At 40.0% G+C, this 19,939-nt stretch overlaps 1 protein-coding gene across 4 annotated transcripts in view; it reads left to right on the top strand.

Moving 5' to 3' along the window:
- The window catches only part of CACNA2D3 (calcium voltage-gated channel auxiliary subunit alpha2delta 3), an 846,876-nt gene that overhangs the window by 169,041 nt on the left and 657,896 nt on the right, over positions 1-19,939 (top strand). For all 4 annotated transcript variants that reach the window (XR_006337469.1, XM_043885641.1, XM_043885642.1 and 1 more), the window contains exon 3: positions 10,570-10,686. Coding sequence is in view for 3 of the 4 variants with exons in the window: in XM_043885641.1 (XP_043741576.1) it covers positions 10,570-10,686 (117 nt within the window). In the remaining variant the exon portion in view is untranslated. The remainder of the gene's footprint in view (positions 1-10,569; positions 10,687-19,939) is intronic.

The raw sequence follows: 19,939 nt of genomic DNA, 5'->3' as shown, positions 1-19,939 counted from the left end.
CTGACTTAATTTCCCTTGTATAAAACAGCATTCCTTGTATAAAAAATCTAATGCAGCATTCACACTCAGTTTTATCACTACAGAGCTAAAATTTATCAGTGGCATTTGTCCAGTTGTCTGTGTGGAACAGTAAAAGCTTATGAGACTTATCAGGATTTAAAAAAAAAAAGATTATAGACAGTAAAACAGGGAGAGAAGAGATATCCATCTTTAATTCAGGACCTGACAATCTGAAAGTAGTAGAGATCTGTCAGAGACCACCCACAGCAGAGCCAGCTGTTCTGAAGAGCAGTCTCTCTGGAACTCTGATTTAGAAGGACATTCCAGACAGCTCACTGGGAACAAGTGCTCCAGGCCCAGTGGGGCTGGGGACCCTGATAATTCTTGTGACAGTGCTTTCTTGAGGTGAATATCAGAAAGTACCTTGAGAAGTAATTTAGACCATACCACTGCTTCCCCTGATCCACCCCCCTCCCCTGCCCCTCTAGCTGGAAGTTCTTAAAAACGTGTTGAGGAAAACCACTGCCTTTAGTGGTGGTCCATTTCCATGCTTCTCACCCCATGGAACAACAGCTGCCTACAGGTGATATTCCGCATTCCTCAAGTGGTCCCCATTTCCTGCAGCCCTGAAGAAGTGAGAGTCCAGCTACTCCCTGCCTCCTCTCTGCTTATTTTTTGGTGGTAATTGGGTGCTCTTCCTCCTTTCTTTTCTGTCATTCCTAAACAGGGTCTCTAATTCTTGTGCAAATTGTCTCTTACTCTGATGACTTTGACAGAGAAAAATTTCATTCTTCAAGAATGTTCCTCAGACTTAACTAGATCTGGAAGAGCACTGCAGTAATAATTTTTTTTTTTTGACCTTGGAGACACTTGATCGGAATACCTCTGTGAAACAGAATGATTTGTACAAAATACCTTTTTCCATTTTCCAGTAGAAAAATACTCTCCTGTGACCTTGAGTTTCATGAATTCATCTAGGTTTGTTGTTGTTATGGTTAAGAAGTGTTTCTAACATCAGCTTAAAGGATTTAGAAATATATTTACTTGGAAACATAATTGCTTTGGAGTGTTGTATTTTGAAGTGACACTTCCACATGCAATAATTGAGTTGAGAGGAATACTAAGTACATTTATGTCATAATAAGAAAATGACACTGCCTATAAGGAGAAAATCCAGAAATTGTAGATGATTAGTTTTTATTGCAACATCTTTAGCAACATATCGAAAACTGTCATTCACCCTTTACACAAATAAAGACTTCTACCATCCAGTTTCCGCCAGAAGGGAACTATCTCCAAACAGTTACTGTTGAAGAACCCCTAGGCCTTGGGAATGTATTTGAAATATACCTTTGCCCACAGCAGCATTCAAAGGTAATTCATCTGTTAGGTTCTGCACCTTGGTTGGAAGTTTTTGTCTTGAGGTAAGAGAATTCATTTTTCAGAACTTAAAGGACAAAGTGAAGTGAGTGAAAGTCACTCACTCATGTCTGACTTGGCGACCTCATGGACTGTAAGCCACCAGGCTCCTCTGTCATTGGTATTCTCAAGATACGAATCCTGGAGTGGGAACCATACCCTCCTCCAGGGGATCTTACCGACCCAGGGATCAAACCTGCATCTCCTGCATTGCAGCTAGATTCTTTACTGTCTGAACCACCAGGGAAGCCTTAAAGAAAAAATGTTGGCATTCATTAGCACTTCTGCAAGAACCACTGACACTGTTTGAGTGTTTTACTTTGTGTCCCTAGCATCCTGGTGGGGTCTTCACACTCGACCTCATTTGACCATCCCAAGAACAGCAGGAGGTCTGGTATCACTCACTCTGCTATTGAAGGAAATGAGGCTGATGGAGGCTAAGCAACTTGTCACATTGCTAGGACTTGCACTTAGTATATCAGAATGGAGAATCCTTGGTCTTAGCCCCACGCCAAACAGCCCACAAGCGGGATGCACATGGTTGATTTTCCTCTGATTTGAACCCTGCCTAGTGATTCTAAGCCAAGTAAATATTGCTTATCAGGCTCCAAATCATTAGCATGCCAGCAAAATCCATGCAGATTCTTTCCCACCCACCCCATAAGGCAGAGGAGACAGAACAGGAACGCCATTACTTTCTCCTCACTGGAGGTGATTCTACCTGGTGCTGCCATTGAAATGTGTCTTTGACAAGTTACTTATTGAGTCTCAGTCTCTAATTTGTAAAAGGTGGGCACTTACCTGGGTCTGTAACATAGTCTGTTTCTTTATCGTTTCTTCTCTTTCTAGTTAAGATCCTTTTAGTAGAACAAGTTTCTATATAATAATCTTATACTTGCACAAAACTAGATGCTGGGTAGGATTTGGTATTATTAACTGTTGGATTCTTCTCAATATTTATTAAATTCTGGGTTGTTTGGCCTTTAGGCTATAATTTTTTGTACTATACAGGAAAATACTCCTGTTATCATTTTATCCCAGTTGAACTAAAATAAAGAATCAACTTTAGCCCAATTCTTAGGAGAGGTACTTTAAACTTGAAGGTATATGTACCTTATATGTGGCTGACCATCATAATACATAGTTATTTAAGCTTCTTGTCGCCCTGCATTTAAGGTTATATTTATAAACCAAAAATTTTAATGATATTGATTTTTAAAATGCTTTTTAAAATTAGTTTCTAAAAAATATTTAATATGTGTATCTATTTAATATGTATATTTAAACAGTATCTATTTAACATGTATTACATTCTTTCCTGAGACCCTCTTCCTACCTGTTGACCGTCATGTCACTCTTGTTCCTGGCCAGTTTTTCAGTGTTTACAGATCAGTTTGGATTGCCCACATTTCCTGCTACTCACCCTTCCCTACTCAGGGAGGAATACTTGTCCCGTGCTTTACAGACTGTTCTGCACTTACTGGAGCATACACAATGCTCTCCCCACATCTGGTGAAAGTGACACACCTACACGACAGACAGGTGTGACCCTGGGAGGAGACACACATGTAACATCTGTGTGGGACATCATAGCTCAGATTTTGATTGAAGTAACTAGTGTGACTCTGCTTCAGCTTATTTATTATTTATTGTTAATAAAAAGAACAAAAAATTAGCCTTCTCATATCCAAGGGAAGATGTATATTTGTCGGTGGCTCCCTACTACCCACCCCCACCTGCCTGCACGTGGTTTTTTGAAAGTCACTCAGTCGTGTCTGACTCTTTGTGACCCCATGGACTACACAGCCCATGGAATTCTCCAGGCCAGAGTACTGGAGTGGATAGCCTTGTTCCTTCTCCAGGGGATCTTCCCAACCCAGGAATTGAACCCAGGTCTCCTGTATTGCAGGCAGATTCTTTACAATGCTGGAGACCTGGATTCAATCCCTGGATTGCAGGCAATTTGTAAATATTAGTTGAATGAATGAAAATAGCAGTAATTTCAGTCTAGGTTCCTTTCTAATATTGGTGTGATCTTTACCTAAATAGTTTAATGATTTTATCTCCTGTTCTGTGTCTACTTCAGAGCTTGAAGAAGTGAGAATTAGACCAAAAATGGAATCTTCAGGTAGGAACATGAGGCATCTTCCGCTTTTACATAGCATGCCCCTTTGAAGGCTTCTGGTCTGGGCTTAACCTGTGTGGGTTGCTTTCTCAGTAGCAGAGTTTACTGGGAAACTGGGACAGGAGTTTTTAGGGGAAGTGCTGGAGGCTTAGGGGTGGGATGAAGAAGAGGCCAGTTTCTCTCAAGTTTTAGTCTTTTAGGCAACCTCTCCAGATTCTCACTTGGGGACAAGCCTGTCTTTGCTTTACCGTCTTCTCCCCTGGACTGTCTGTCAATCGTCATTTAGTGATTTAATTATACTGACTCTAGAAATGTAATTTCAGTTTGTGATGAGAAAATTTGGCCAAGAGACCATGTTCAGATGTTCCAGCTCTTGGCTAATGGTACTCCTCCATCCATCCTCTGCAAGAGGGTCTTTTGTGCTGATGTGGAACACACTCAGAGCTCCTCTTCAGTGTTTGGCTGCTATACTAATTAATTGTGATTGGTCAGAAGTCTCCTGACTGAAGCCCTGTCTCTGGGGGCTGTTCTAGGTGACTTGCTCCTAGATATGCAGTTATCACGTAGGAGAAAAAAATGACCCAAAGGTATGAACAACATTAAGTGTTCTGACAGTGAAGTAGTGCTTTTCTCTTCCTGGTGTTTGTGTGAAATGATCTGGCAAAATAGATGCTACAGAAATAATGCATTTCTGTGTCTCCCTTCTCAAATGATAAATGTTCTTGGCTCATCACAAGATTTCTTGCCAAATGCTGATTCTGCTAACAGAAGGAATGGAAGCTTCAGATGTTCTCCTGTGACAGGGAATAAAAAGTTTCTTGGACTGCCTTCCTTCTGTGTCATGAATGCTGAAAGGTGCTCTTATGAAGGGCTGTGTTCTGCCTTGACCCTGGCCTTGGCTAAAGGCACACAGGCTGTGTTGCCCAGGTGTCTGCAGCTTCTTGCCCAAGCCAGAGAGAGGCCCAGAGGATGGTCAGGGGTGGCAGAGTGAAGTACATCAGTGTCATCAACCACCTCATTGGAATTTGTCTCCTGCATTAGAAAGTCAGGAAGGCATTCGTATGAAAATACTACATATACCAGAATTTTCTATAGCAGATATTCAAAGAGTGCAGAACAGCAGAACACGAAGATTTAGAGTGGCCTGTTCTGTGTAGGCACTGTGCCGCTGTGTCTGGCCATCAGACTGCTTGATGTCTCCCAAGGAGCCCACCTCTCATTCCCTGACTCTTCTTTTCTCCAGTGCTGTTTCCCAAGTCCTGGTTATCTCACTTTCCCAATTTCTTGCCAGTTTTATGTTCCTCCTTCCCATTCTGCACACTGAGATTTTTCAAAACCATGAATCTGGTCATTGGGTCCCTTCTACCCTTAAATCCTTCAGTGGTTCTGATTGTTGTTTGAATCCATACCCTCAGCCTCCTACCCATGGTAAGATAACATCCAAACTCTTCATCCTAGCATATTACCTTTGATGGCCTGGCCCTGCTCACTTCTTTGATCTCGTCTCTCACCAGAGTCCCCTGTCCTAGCCATCCATGCACCAGGGAAGTGGAACAGGGGTAGTTCCCTGTGTTCCAGGCAGCCTTTTGTCTTGGATATCCACACCTACCATTCCTTCTGCTCATCCCTTGTTTCATCTCCCTACTTCTTAGCCTAGTCATCCTTTAGGGGTCCAGAAAGTTGGAGTGACTGCCTTGAGCACCCCATCAGGGTAGTCACAATGATGTTGTGTCTTCTTTTCTGATTTAGTCATCAGAACATGCCTGACCATTAGACCATGAGCCTTCTTTAGCTTTGCTTTACTCATCATATTCTGCTTGGTACCCCACCCCTGCCTGGCATACCAGAGGCACAAAATAGATGTTTGTGGAACAAGTGAATGGAGTTTTGGAGTCAGAGGTCCAATCCAAACTGGCCTGAATCTTTGATCAGGTGGCACAGGGTCTCTTCCACTTGGTCTTCCCCTCTGCCTTCGTTGTGTGAGACGTGCTGATACTTTCCGTATTCCTTTACCCAGTTGACAAATGGCTGTTTTTTACACAAAACAAAGTAATTTCCAGAGCAACCCTTGAGGCTATAGAAAATAAAGTGTTACTGCCATCACAGCTGTGTGGCTTCCGGTTGTTCTTGATACTTTGGAGAATAGGACAATGTGTAAACCACAGCACAGCCATGGAGTAATATATTGGATTGGCCAATAAGTTCGTTGGGGTTTTTCCATTGTATCTTACTAATGAGCCTTTTGGCCAACTCAGTATAATTAAGATGGCTTCCCTGGTGGGTCAGCAGTGAAGAATCTACCTGTAGTGCAGGAGACACAGGAGATTCGGGTTTGATCCTTGAGTTGGGAACAATCCCTGGAGGAGGGCATGGCAGCTTATTCCAGAAAATCCCATGAACAGAGGAGCCTGGTGGGCTATGGTCCATGACGTCACATAGAGGCGAACATGACTGACGTGACTGACCCCCCCCCCCCCCCCGCCCCACAATACAGTTAAGGCTCTGGGCCTCTTTCTGGAGAAGGACATGGCAATCCACTCCAGTGTTCTTGCCTGGAGAATCCCAGAGATGGGGGAGCCTGGTGGGCTGCCGTCTATGGGGTTGCACAGAGTTGGACACGACTGAAGCGACTTAGCAGCTGCAGCAGAAGGGCCTCTTTCAAGAGTCAAGAGCTGCGTCTGCTTCTCTGGGGTCAGGCTCTAAGCTCATCCCCCAAATAGAGGGATAGCATCTCCTCCTATGACATCCAGCCAGCCCTGGCCGGCTTTTGCTCGCCTGGAGGAGACTTGTAAACAGCTGCTGCCCTTCTTAACTGATGATGTCTCTGGTTTTAGGTATTTGAGTCTCTTGGTTAGTTTAAGCCACTAAAAGCTATGAATCAATGAAACAGGCACTGTGATGGCAGTGAAATGGGCCCGCTGAAACAAGATCACAAATATTTAGATTATCAGCCCTTCACCCTCTACCTGCTAAGTTCAAAAGACCAAGCAGTTTGAAGTCAGACCTTGATAAGTTTAAAACTCATTCTCTAACCATTTGACTTTCAACAATGACTAAGTCTTTCTTTGCCTCAGTTCCCCATCTGCAACATGGGGATGATACCTGCCCTGGAGGGTAGCTGTGAGGATTAGACAAATTGATACATGAACAGCTCCTGGAGCCGTGCTGGGCCTGTGACACACGGAAGACTAATTTTGCCAACTTCCTTAGGCTCAGCTAATGAAGACATGCTGCTTAACTACACAGATTCTAATTGGGGCTGCATTCCCTACAGAAATTTGTTAGTAAGTGCCCATCTTCTGTTCTGCATATAACTACGGCTCATATACATTCTCTAGTTTCTAAAATAGTATGCTCATTACAAAAATTAGAAAATACAGGTGAACAGAAAGAAGAAAGAAAAATAATTATTTGTAATAGCTCAGCCAGCTGTGAGCATTTGGCATCTGTCCTCACAATGTTCGTGTGTGTGTGTGTGTGTGTGTGTGTGTGTGTGTGTGTATAGGCAGTTTAGTAATTTAAAGCAAAAAGTCACCGATTACTATCTGTAACCAATTGTAACATTCTGTATACTAGTTTCCTACATTCTTTTGCACAATTCGGGATGGCTGTGTGGAATTTGCTATACTGTTGCCACTTACTCTGTTCAGTTGCCGGAGGTCATATTGCCTGGTTTTGTACCGTAGGTACATTTTTGATGCTTTTGGTGTATATCACCATTCTGAGCTGCTCAAAGTTTGAAGTTGATTAATGACTATCACTTGGTTACTCTCTCTGTTCTTCAAAATCTTTTGATTCCAGCAAAGAGTAATGTTTCCTAGTGAGAGTAAGACATTACATTGTTCTGACCTGATTCCAATAGGCATTAACACACCTTGGAAAGCAGAATGTTTTTTGCTTACGGGATTACTTCCCTGGGTTGGTGAGAAAGTAGTATGAGACTTGGCTCATTGGCAAAGAGGACCCATTGTCACATGTCCTAAGGGGAGAGAGCTTATGCTGGAAGAGGAGTAGAACCAGTGACCTGCTAAGTTTGTCCCAGATCTGGAATCCTTGGCTGGCACAGAGCTTCACGTTGAGCTTAATTAGCTAGGTCACAAGGCACAAGGAATCCCGGGACACCAGCAGACCTTCATAAAATCAGTGGCTCCTTTTTACGGAGAAGATTGAGAAGAGAGGATGCAGGAAGGTCTCATTGAGAACTTGGTGGATAAGTCAGAGTTGTATAAACTGGTTCCCTTCTAGAAGTCTGTTTGGAGGAAAAAAACATGAAAGTAACAGATATGATCAGAATAATGGAACTCAATGTAAAAAACAAAAGATTTAGGTAAAGGCTAATTACAAAATTCATTTTCTTTTTCTTTATCTTAAGCTTCTAGATCACCTTTAGGTTCAGAATTACGGTAGAGATTTATTTCCCTGACTGTAAATATTAGACCGACATTAGTTTTGTTTTGTTTTACTTGCTTCTTGAACTTTGTATTTTGGATAGTGAATCAACCTTGTGTCTAAGCTGGCCTTGGCTCTTGGCTTTTGGAGCACATCTGGCAGGCAGCAGAGAACCCCCAGAATTTTTGGCTCGAAAGATATCACTGGCTTGCATTTGAACTTAGGGAAAGTTTCCAGTGATTGTCATTGAAGTTTTATTCATACACCAGAGGACACTGTTAGCCTGAGCCAGGCTTGGGCTGGCTAGAGTCCCACATCCGGGGCCAAGCCAGCCAACCTCCCAAGGAGTAGGGAGGTCACCCTTACAAGGAGCATCAGTCAGCTGCATCCTTACTTGAATCTTTCTTGTATTGTAGCATTGCAGTTGTGCTGCAACAGGCTTCATCCAGAGAAGTTATGTGAGTGTCTGCTGTGGGTTGGGGGGTTGTCCTTAACTTCTGGACCACACCAGCTCTGATGCCAGGAGAGGTGAGGGAGAGGTGAGCACAGAATGCTCTGGGAACCTGGAGGGAAGGTGTAGCCTCCTTGTTTGGGAAATGAGGAGAGTCTTATGAAAGAGTGAGGGAAGGCTAGGAAAAGAAATGATGGTTTTCCAAGGAAGTGAAGGACTCAATACAAATATCTAAGATTTTTATGGACATTTTCAGGGAGCAGGGAGAAGAAAGTCACTTACAACTCATGGTCCATTATAGCAGTGGTCCCCAACCGTTTTTGGCACCAGGGACTGGTTTCGTAGCAGACCATTTTTTCATGGACCAGTGTTGGGGGATGGTTTCAGGATGATTCAAGTGCCTTACATTTGTTGTGCACTTTATTTCTATTATTATTACATCAGCTCCATCTCACATCATCAGGCATTAGATCCTGGATGTTGGGGACCCTTGTATTATTACGACCATGCAGAGCTCTCAGAGCATGTTTTAAATGATGTAGTAGATCATTTGTAGTAGTAGATCATACACATACTCCCTTCCTTGGGGCAAGGAAAGACTTCCTCCTGGTTTACATTTTTGAAGGAGATGAAGAGGACATAGAGAAAAAATAGAAATTTGTATCTTGAAATTATCCTGCATTAAAAAGTTGGTTTATTTTCCATTTTAGAAATTACTCTTAAAGTCTCTATAGTCCAGATTATATGTGGATCCTTGTGTTTTCCTTAAGTAGAAACTTGGCAGGGTGAGTAACTGATTCAGGTTTTTCATCCAAATGAGGGGAAATGTAAGGCCCCCAGTATTTTTAGTTCTCTAGACTTTTGATAGCTACATAAATGTAAATGATTCTTCTTGATATTCAAAATATTTTGAGCTCCACTTAGAAGGTTTTTTTAAATTAATAAGCAATATTTCCTTTTAGTGGGAACAAAATTAAATGTTTAGTTATATCAAACTTTTTGGCCTCAGGACCCTCTTACACACTTAGAAAATACTGAGGACCCTTAAGAGCTTCTGTTGTTATGAAAGTTTTATGTATAAATATTTGCCACGTTAGAAATTAAAACCAATAATTCATTAATTTAAAAATTAACAAATTCAAAATAAAAAAAAGACTCATTGCATGTTAACATACATTAACATATTTTATTAAAAATAACTTAAAAAGAACAAATTAAAGGAGTGGCATTTTTTTCATTTTTGCAAATCTTTTCAAGATTTGGTTTTGGAGAAGACAGGTAGATTTTATTATCTGCCTTTGTGTTCAATCTACTGTGATTTGTTAAAATCAAGTAAGAAGATATGACTTCATATAAATAATCTGTTGGAAAAACGGAGGACTTTGTGGACCCTTGAAAGGGTCTTAGGGACCCTACAGGTGTTCTAGGGTCACTTTAAGAACTGCTGGTTTAGACAGATAAATTTCTGAGTTATTCGGTGGGTTTTGACTCAGACGGTAAAGAATCTGCCTACAATGCAGGAGACCTGAGTTCTATTCCTGGGTCAGGAAGATCCCCTAGAGGAGAAAATGGCAACCCACTCCAATATTCTTGCCTGGAGAATTCCATGGACTTAGGAGCCTGGTGGGCTACGTACAGTTCATGGGGTTGCAAAGAGTCAGACATAACTGAGCAACTAACACTTCCCTTTCACTTGAAATGACAAGTTGTCCTTGAGAATTTGAGTATACTGTGGGATAAATTAGTTGCTTATGAACAGACTCACAAACCATGATATCAAGGTTATCCTAATATATGTTGCTGTTTACTGTTGTTTGTGTACATGCTTCTTTTTGCGAGTTCCTTAAGGATATATAGGAAGTCCTCAGTAACTGAGTTGAATCAAAATACTAAAAATTGACAGCAAGGACTCTCCCACTATAAAATGTGTATAAGGTGCTCTACTTTGATTGCTTTAGGGTTGAATTTTTTTTTTCCTGGTTACTAATTAAGCTTCAAGAGAGCCAGAGCCAATTTTCACTTTTCTCTTTAGTTAGTTTAATAATTTTGAAATACAGTCCAATCTCCCCAAATCCAACAGAAATTTTTATTTTTACTTATTCCTTTTAAGTAAATGTGCTCTGGCATCATGGGCATTGTGTTTTATGGTATCTTGTGCCTTTAATGTTGTCCATCCTCCTTACAGAAATACAAAGAGTATGAGAAGGATGTTGCCATAGAAGAAATTGATGGTCTCCAGCTGGTGAAAAAGCTGGCAAAGAACATGGAAGAGATGTTTCACAAGAAGTCTGAAGCAGTGAGGGTAAGTGTTTCTGGTTTCTGCTGCTCAGTATTGCCCAAAGACACAAAGGTAACTGGCATTGATGAGCCCAACTCTCAGAAATTAAAAGTTGACTCACCCATATATACATAATTTCTTAAGTCTAGTTAAAGAAGATAAGTAGGTACTAGGGGCACAGTCACCCCTTTTCTAGGGTAAACTAGGGTTTAGGTGCTAGTTTTTGTTTTATGATAGTGAACTTTCAGTGGAGGTATCCCTGATTGCTTGCCAAACAAACAAATTGCCTAATTGTTTGCCTAATTAATTGCCTAAGTACATTCAAGGGTACGTTGTGGTTGAACTAAGCAGTTGTTAAAAAAAAGTTAATCGGTGTTTACCAAAATATGGAATTGAAAATCTCCATGTAGTAAATGAGTCTAGATGAAGTCTGAAGTTGTTTTTACTATTTTTGGAATATTACTATAATTATGTTTATCTTGACTGGCAAGAGCTCCCTGAAATCTTTTTATAAAAGTTTTTTTGGAGTATAGTTGATTTACAATGTTGTTTTAGTTTTAGGTGTACAGCAAAGTGAAGCAGTTAAACACATACATATATCCACTCATTTTAAGATTTTTTTCCTATATAGGCCATTATCCCTGAAATGTTGTATTAGCAGGAAGAATGGAACTGCAGTGCACATGTGGTGTTATTTTAGATTTCCAAGATTGCCTCTGACTTCGTTCTTTGTTGCCAACAAAATGGGGCATCTGAATTCTTGATTTAGGACATGTGAATGTTACAGTATCCTTTTTAAATACTATATTGGCACAGGATTATGGGAAAGAATTTTGATCTAAAGAGTTCTTTATTTCTAACTTGTGGTTTACTTTCAGTTCAGTTCAGTTCAGTCACTCTTTGCGACCCCATGGATCGCAGCACACCAGGCTTCCCTGTCCATCACCAACTGCCGGAGTTTATCCAAACTCATGTCCATTGAGTTGGTAATGCCATCCAACCATCTCATCCTCTGTCATCCCCTTCTCCTCCTGCCTTCAGTCTTTCCCAGCATCAGGGTCTTTCCAAATGAGTCAGCTCTTTGCATCAGTTGGCCAAAGTATTGGAGTTTCAGCTTCAACATCAGTCCTTCCAATGAACACTCAGGACTGATCTCCTTTAGGATGGACTGGTTGGATCTCCTTGCAGTGTAGTTTACTTACCTTTCTGTTTTATTATCTCCAGAATGACTTTGTTATAAAAGTTCATTTCCTAGTTTTGTTTTTCTCATCCTTAATTGGCCAAACCAAATTGCCACAAGATATTTCTGCCTTAGACCCTATAATCCCATACATTTCCTTGTTTCTAAAATATGTTGTACTATTTTGATTTAGGGAAGAAGGGACTGCAGTTTAGGTAGAAGCATGAGCTTGACCTGGGTTCAGTGTCAAACAGAATAGCCCTTGTGAGCTTCCATTTCCCCATCTGTTAAATAGGAAAAACTCACACAGGGAGTGTAAAAATCAAACACAGTTGTGGTTTTGAGCCGTTAAGCACAGACCCTGGCACATGAGCAGTGCTTAGTGAATAGTTAACTTCTGCTGCTACTGTGGTTATTAATTTAAATAAGATGAGCCTTCTTGGTGGAAACTCTGAAGTGCCTTGGAAGGAAAAAAAGTGCTTTTTATGTGCCATAGACATACTGCACTGACCACCATTCCTGGAGCTGAATGGTGGCCTCTGGTGTGTGTCTCTGTCAGTGCCTTAGAGCAGGTTGTAGTCTATTCTTCACAGACATGGCAGCATGACAGGCATTGGCACCTCACAGTCAGAGAACCCTGAGGTAAACATTTAAAAAACACAGTTACTATTTTATGTTTATAAAATGAGCACCTTCTTTGTTGGAACTTTTAGAATGTATTGAGAAGTATCAAAAAGAGAAAAAAAGTCACCTAAATCCTGCTACCTAGCAGGAAAACAACACTTATTTTCTTGGGTTTTCTTCCTTCTAGTCTTTTTTCTTTACATTTATATGCATATCCTTGTGTGTGTTTTTCTTTTATCAAAGTAGTAATTGTATTGCCTGTTTGCTTTTGTATCCCGCTTTTTTTTCTTCTTTATACCTAAATAGTGTGAGCATTATCTTGTCTCCCTGTGTTTTGTGATTTTCTTTTTTTTTTAAATTAATTAAAATTTAAAATTGGAGGCTCACTACTTTACAGTATGTGGTGGTTTTTCCCATACATCAACATGAATCAGCCACAGGTGTACATGTGTTCCCCCATCTTTCTAAATTCCATATATATGTGTTAATGTACTGTATTGGTGTTTCTGACTTCACTCTGTGTAAGAGGCTCCAGTTTCATACATCTCATTAGAACTGACTGAAATGTGTTCTTTTTTTATAGCTGAGTAATATTTCATTGTGTATATGTACCACATCTTCCTTATCCATTCTTCTGCCAAATGGACATCTAGGTTGCTTCCATGTCCTAGCTATTGCAGACAGTGTTGAAATGAACATTGGTGTACATGTGTCTCTTTCAGTTCTGACTTCCTCAGTGTGTATGCCCAGCAGTGTGATTGCTGGCTCGTATAGCAATCTATTTCCATATTTCCAGTTCTATTTCCAGTATTTTAAGAAATCTCCACACTATTCTCCATAGTGGCTGTACTATTTTGCATTCTCATCAACAGTTTAAGGGGGTTTCTCCACATCCTCTCCAGCATTTATTGTTTGTAGACTGAAATGGCAGCCATTCTGACTGGCATGAGATGGTACCTTACTGTGGTTTTGATTTGCATTTCTTTGATAATGAGTGATGTTTAGCATCTTTTCTTGTGTTTGTTAGCTGTCTATATGTCTTCTTTGGAGAAATGTCTGTTTAGCTTTGGCCCACTTTTTGATTGGATCATTTATTTTTCTGATATTGAGCTTCATGAGCTGCTTGTATATTTTGGAGATTAATTCTTTGTCAGTTGTTTCATTTGCTATTATTTTCTCCCATTCTGAAGGCTGCCTTTTCACCTTGCTTATAGTTTTCCTTCGTTGTGCAAAAGCTTTTAAGTTTAATTTGGTCCCATTTGTTTATTTTTGTTTTTATTTCCATTACTCTGGGAGGTGGGTCATAGAGGATCTTGCTGTGATTTATATCAGAGAGTGTTATGCCTATGTTTTCCTCTAAGAGTTTTATAGTTTCTGGCCTTACATTTAGATCTTTAATCCATTTTGAGTTTATTTTTGTGTATGGTGTTAGAAAGTGTTCTAGTTTCATTGTTTTACAGGTGGTTGACCAGTTTTCCCAGAACAACTTGTTAAAGAGATTGCCTTTTCTCCATTGTATACATTTGCCTCCTTTGTCAAACATAAGGTGTCCATAGGTGCATGGATTTATCTCTGGGTTTTCTGTTTTGTTCCAATGTTCTATATTTCTGTCTTTGTGCCAGTACCGTACTGTCTTGATGAGTGTGGCTTTGTGGTAGTCTGAAGTCAGGCAGGTTGATTCCTCCAGTTCCATTCTTCTTTCTCAAGATTGCTTTGGCTATTCAAGTTTTTTTTTGTTTGTTTGTTTCCATACAAATTGTGAACTTATTTATTCTAGTTCTGTGAAAAAATACCATTGGTAGCTTGATAGGGATTGCATTGAATCTATAGATTGCTTTGGATAGCATACTCATTTTCACTATATTGATTCTTCCAATCCATGAACATTGTATATGTCTCTATTTGTGTCATCTTCATTTCTTTCATCAGTGTTTTATCATTTTCTGTATATAGATCTTTTGTTTCTTTAGGTAAATTTATTCCTGAATATTTTATTATTTTCATTGCAATGGTGAATGGGATTGTTTCCTTAATTTCTTTTTCTGTTCTCTTATTGTTAGTGTATAGGAATGCAAGGGATTTCAGTGTATTAATTTTATATCCTGCAACTTTACTATATTCACTGATGAGCTCTAATAATTTTCTGGTGGTGTCTTTAGGGTTTTCTATGTAGAGGATCATGTCATCTTCAAACAGTGAGAGTTTTATTTCTTCTTTTCCAATCTGGATTCCTTTTATTTCTTTTTCTTCTCTGATTGCTGTAGCTGGGACTTCCAAAACTATATTGAATAGTAGTGGTGAGAGTGGTCACCTTTGTCTTGTTCCTGATTTTAGAGGAAATGCTTTCAATTTTTCTCCATTGAGGATAATGTTCGCTGTGGGTTTGTTGTATATGGCTTTTTTTATGTTGAGGCATATTCCTTCTATGCCTGTGTTCTGGAGAGTTTTTATCATAAATGGGTGTTGGATTTTGTCAAAGGGTTTCTCTGCATCTATTGAGATAATCATATGGTTTTTATCTTCAATTTGTTAATATGGTGTGTCACATTGGTTGATTTGTGAATATTGAAGAATCTTTGCATTCCTGGAATAAAGCCCACTTGGTCATGATGTATGATCTTTTTAATATGTTGTTGAATTCTGTTTGCTAGAATTTTGTTGAGGATTTTTGCGTCTGTGTTGATCAGTGATACTGGCCTGTAGTTTTCTTTTTTTGTGGCATCTTTGTCTGGTTTTGGTATTAGGGTGGTGGTGGCCTCATAGAATGAGCTTGGGAGTTTACCTTCCTCTGCAATTTTCTGGAAGAGTTTGAGTAAGATAGATGTTAGCTCTTCTCTAAATTTTTGGTAGAATTCACCTGTGAGGCCATCTGGTCCTGGGCTTTTGTTTGTTGGAAGATTTTTTATTACAGTTTTGATTTCTGTACTTTTGATGGGTCTGTTATGATTTTCTATATCTTCCTGGTTCAGTTTTGGAAGGTTATACTTTTCTAAGAATTTTTCCATTTCTTCCAAGTTGTCCATTTTATTGGCATATAATTGCTCATAGTAGTCTCTTATGATCTTTTGTATTTCTGTGTTGTCTGTTGTGATTTCTCCATTTTCTTTTCTAACTTTATTGATTTGACTCTTCTCCCTTTTTTTCTTGATGAGTCTGGTTAATGGTTTGTCTATTTTATTTATCTTCTCAAAGAACCAGGTTTTAGTTTGCTGATTTTTGGTATAGTCTCCTTCATTTCTTTTTCATTTATTTCTGTTTGATTTTTATAATTTCTTTCCTTCTTCTAACTTTGGGGTTCTTCTTTTCTTCTTTTTCTAGTTGCTTTTGGTGTAAAGTTAGGTTGTTTATTTGGAGTTTCTCTTGTTTCTTGAGGTAGCCTTGTATTGCTATGCTTTTACTGAATCCCTTAAATTTTGGACTGTCGTGTTTTCATTTTCATTTGTTTCTTTGCATATTTTGATTTCCTTTTTGATTTCTTCCATGATCTGTTGGTTATTCAGAAGTTTGTTGTTTTAGCCTCCCTATGTTTGTATTTTAAATAGTTTTTTTTCCTGTAGTTGACATCTAATCTTACCACATTGTGGTCAGAAAAGATGCTTGAAATGATTTCAGTTTTTTAAAATATACCAAGGGTAGATTTATGGCCCAGGATGTGATCTGTCCTGGAGAATGTTCCGTGTGCACTTGAGTAAAAGGTGAAATCCATTGTTTGGGGTGAAATGCCCTATAGATATCAATTACGTCTAATTAGTCCATTGTATCATTTAAAGCTTCTGTTTCCTTGCTCATTTTCTGTTTGGTTGATCTATCCATAGTTGTGAGTGGGCTATTAAAGTCCCCCAGTACAATTGTGTTACTGTTAATTTCCCCTTTCATACTTACTAGCATTTGCTTTACGTATTGAGGTGCTCCTAAGTTGGGTGCATATGTATTTATAACTGTTATATCTACTTCTTGGATTGATCCATTGATCATTATGTAGTGTTCTTCTTTGTCTCTTTTCATGGCCTTTAGTTCAAAGTCTATTTTATCTCTTATGAGGATTGCTACTTCTGCTTTCTCTTGCTCTCCATTTGCCTGAAATATCTTTTTCCAGCCCTTCACTTTCAGTCTGTATGTGTCCCTGGGTTTGAGGTGCGTCTCTTAGAGACAGCATATATAGGGGTCTTGTTTTTGTATTTATTCACCCAGTCTTTGTCTTTTGGTTGGAGCTTTTAACCCATTTACATTTGAGGTAATTATTGATAAGTATGATCCCATTACCATGTACTTTGTTCTTTTGGGTTCGTTTTTATAAACCTTTTCTGTGTTTCCTGTATAGAGAAGATCCTTTAGCATTTGTTGAAAAGCTGGTTTGGTGGTGCTGAATTATCTCAGCTTTTGCTTGTCTGTCAAGTTTTTGATTTCTCCTTCATATCTGAATGAGATCCTTGCTGGGTAGAGTAATCTTGGTTGTGGGTTTTTCTCTTTCATCACTTTACGTATATTCTCCCATTCCCTTTTGACTTGAAGAGTTTCTATTGAAAGATCAACTGTTACCCTTATGGGGATCCCCTTGTGTTTATTTGTAGCTTTTCCCTTGTTGCTTTTAATATTTGCTCTTTGGGTTTGATTTTTGTTATTTCGATTAATATGTGTCTTGGGGTGTTTCACCTTGGGTTTATCCTGTTTGGGACTGTCTGGGTTTCTTGGAATTGGGTGGCTATTTCTTTCCCCATTTTAGGGAAGTTTTCAACTACTATCTCCTCAAGTATTTTCTCATGCCCTTTCTTTTTGTCTTCTTCTTCTGGGACACCTATGATTCAAATGTTAGGGCATTTAACATTGTCCCAGAGGTCTCTGAGATCGTCCTCATTTCTTTTAATTCTTTTTTCCTTATTCCTCTCTGCTTCATTTATTTCCACCATTCTATCTTCCATCTCACTTATCCTCTCTTCTGATTCAGTTATTCTACTGTTGATTTCCTCCAGAGTGCTTTTAATCTTAGTTATTACATTGTTTATTATTGATTGACTCTTCTTTATTTCTTCTAGGTCCTTGTTAAACATTCCTTGCATCTTCTCAATCCTTGTGTCTGGTCTATTTATCTGTAACTCCATTTTGTTTTCAAGATTTTGGATCATCTTTGGTATCATTTTTCTGTATTCTTTTTCAGGTAGACTCCCTATCTTCACTTCTTTTTTTTGTTTGGTGGGTTTTTATCATATTTTTTCACCTGCTGAATATTTCTCTGCCTTTTCATTTTATTTAGATTGCTGTGTTTGGGGTGCCCTTTCTGCAGGCTGGAAGTTCATGGTTCCCCTTAATTGTGGAGTCTGCTCTCTGTGGTGGGGTTGGACTAGTGACTTGTCAGGGTTTCCTGGTTGGGGGAGCTTGTGTCTGTGTTCTGGTGGGTGGTGCTGAATCTCTTCTCTCTGTAGCACAGTGACATGTCCAGTAGTGAGTTTTGGAGTGTCTATGGGTTTGCCATGGCCTTGGACAGCCTATCTTTTAATGTTCAGGGTTGTGTTTCTGTTTGCTGGAGAATTAGCATGGTATGTCTTGCACTGGAACTTGTAGGCTCTTGGGTGGATCTTGGTTTCATTGTAGGTATGGAGACTTTTGGGTCAGCTCTTGTCTATTAATGTTCCCTGGAGTCAGGAGTTCTGTTATGTTCTAAAGTTTTGGAGCTAAGCCTCCTGGATTTCCTGTCCTTCTCTGACAGTAGCCTCAGGACTTCTCTATCCATATAGCACAGAAGATAAAACCCCTACATTAAAGGTAAAACAATTCTCAGCAGGCAGGAACACCCAGAGAGATTCACAGAATTACATAGAGAAGAGAAGAAGGAGGAGGGAGATACAGGTGACCAGGAGAAGAAGAGGGGGAGTCAAAAGGGGAGAGAGCAATCTAGCCAGTAATCAAATCCCTAAGTGCTCTCCACAGCCCAGAACACCCAGAGAGATTCACAGAGATATATAGAGAAGAGAAGAAGGAGGAAGGAGATAGAGGTGTCTGGAGGAGAAAAGGGAGAGTCAAAAGACAAGAGAGCAATTAAGCCAGTAATCAAGTCCCTATGTGAAAATGGATACTGATGATTAGAATCTTAAAGGTACAAAATTGATAATAAATATCAAAAAACAAAGATTAAAAACATAGAGTAGAGGTTAGACTCCCAAAAATACAGTATAAAAATACAGAACAAAATTAATCAGAAAAATTAAAAAATATATATAAAATTTGTTTTTAAAAAACAGGGTTTTTTGGGAAAGGTAACAGTAGGCTATAAAAATGAAAGTTAAAGGAGTAATAAAGAACTAAAATTTTTTTAAAAATTGAAAAGTGATAATACTAAAAATACTGAAGCTGTAGGAACTTCTCTAGTACTGTTATGGGCAGTGTGGGGTCAGTTCAGTGTCAGATAGTCCCTTGTTCTGGCTTGTACTTGTTCTCAAGGTCTATAGGTGCCACTCAAATGCACATTCTCAGCATTCACTGCAGGATTTTAATCTGTTGCACCTGTCACCTCCAAAGTGGTTTTCCCTTCTTTGTTTATTTTGGCTTCCTTTGTTTGCAAGTCTCTTCGGCATCTAATTTGCACACTGACACAAGAGGGCAAAGGTAGCCCCTTATTTAGGCTCACTTCTTCAGTTGTATTGTGGGGAAGGGGGGACATTGCACAGAAATACTGCTGGCATATGTGGGGAGTGCTCACAATGGATGGACCACACTGGGTTTGCCACAGCCCAAGGGTCCACACCGCTCAGGTTCCAGGGTGCTCTGCAAGGGCACTGTCCCAGGTGGACCTTGCATTTCATGCCCTTCTCAGATCTAAGCTGCTCAGGTTCTTGGGTGCTCCACAGGGGCAAGAACCGGATGGGCTGTGCATTTTGTGCTCTTCCCAGATCCTAGCAGCTCAGGTGACCAGGTGCTTGGTGAGCGCACTGTTCCAGGTGGTCCATGCGTCTTATTCACTTCCCTGGTCTCGGCCACTCAGTTTCCTGGGTGCGGCTCAAGAGCACAGTCCTAGGTGTGCTTTGTTTCCTCTGGAGAGCTGATCTCATGCTGTGCCACTCCTGGCAGATGTCAGCTGTCCAGGATCCCAGAAAGACATGGTTAGCAAATGGGAGCCTGCTCACAATTTGGTGGAAGATGTGGTCTCTGGGGCCTAGACTGCAGCAGTCCTTTGCCTTCCAGCTCTGGCTGTCACAAGCCTGCATCTCTGCCTCCAGGGAGGGAGGGCCCTATGTGGCAGCTGGCTTGCTCTCCTTTGATATTTGCTCAGTCCGTTGTTTTGGGAGCGTGCCAGGGGTCACTGTGTTGCATTAGAGCCTTTTGCGGCAAAGGTCTTTTTTTTTTTTTTTGTCTCTCTGGCAGTCCCAAGGTTTGGGTTGCTATCTCACATTAGCTCCCTCAGATTGTCCTCAGGGCATTCAGGCCTGGTCCTTACCCTAAAGGACCGATGATGCAGTGAATATTAAGAGACAATACCTA

This window comes from Cervus elaphus, chromosome 24, assembly GCF_910594005.1.
Source record: "Cervus elaphus chromosome 24, mCerEla1.1, whole genome shotgun sequence".
Lineage (NCBI taxonomy): Eukaryota > Metazoa > Chordata > Mammalia > Artiodactyla > Cervidae > Cervus > Cervus elaphus.
The sequence above is the reverse complement of the archived record's forward strand: the minus strand, read 5'-3'. Positions and strand labels throughout refer to the sequence as shown.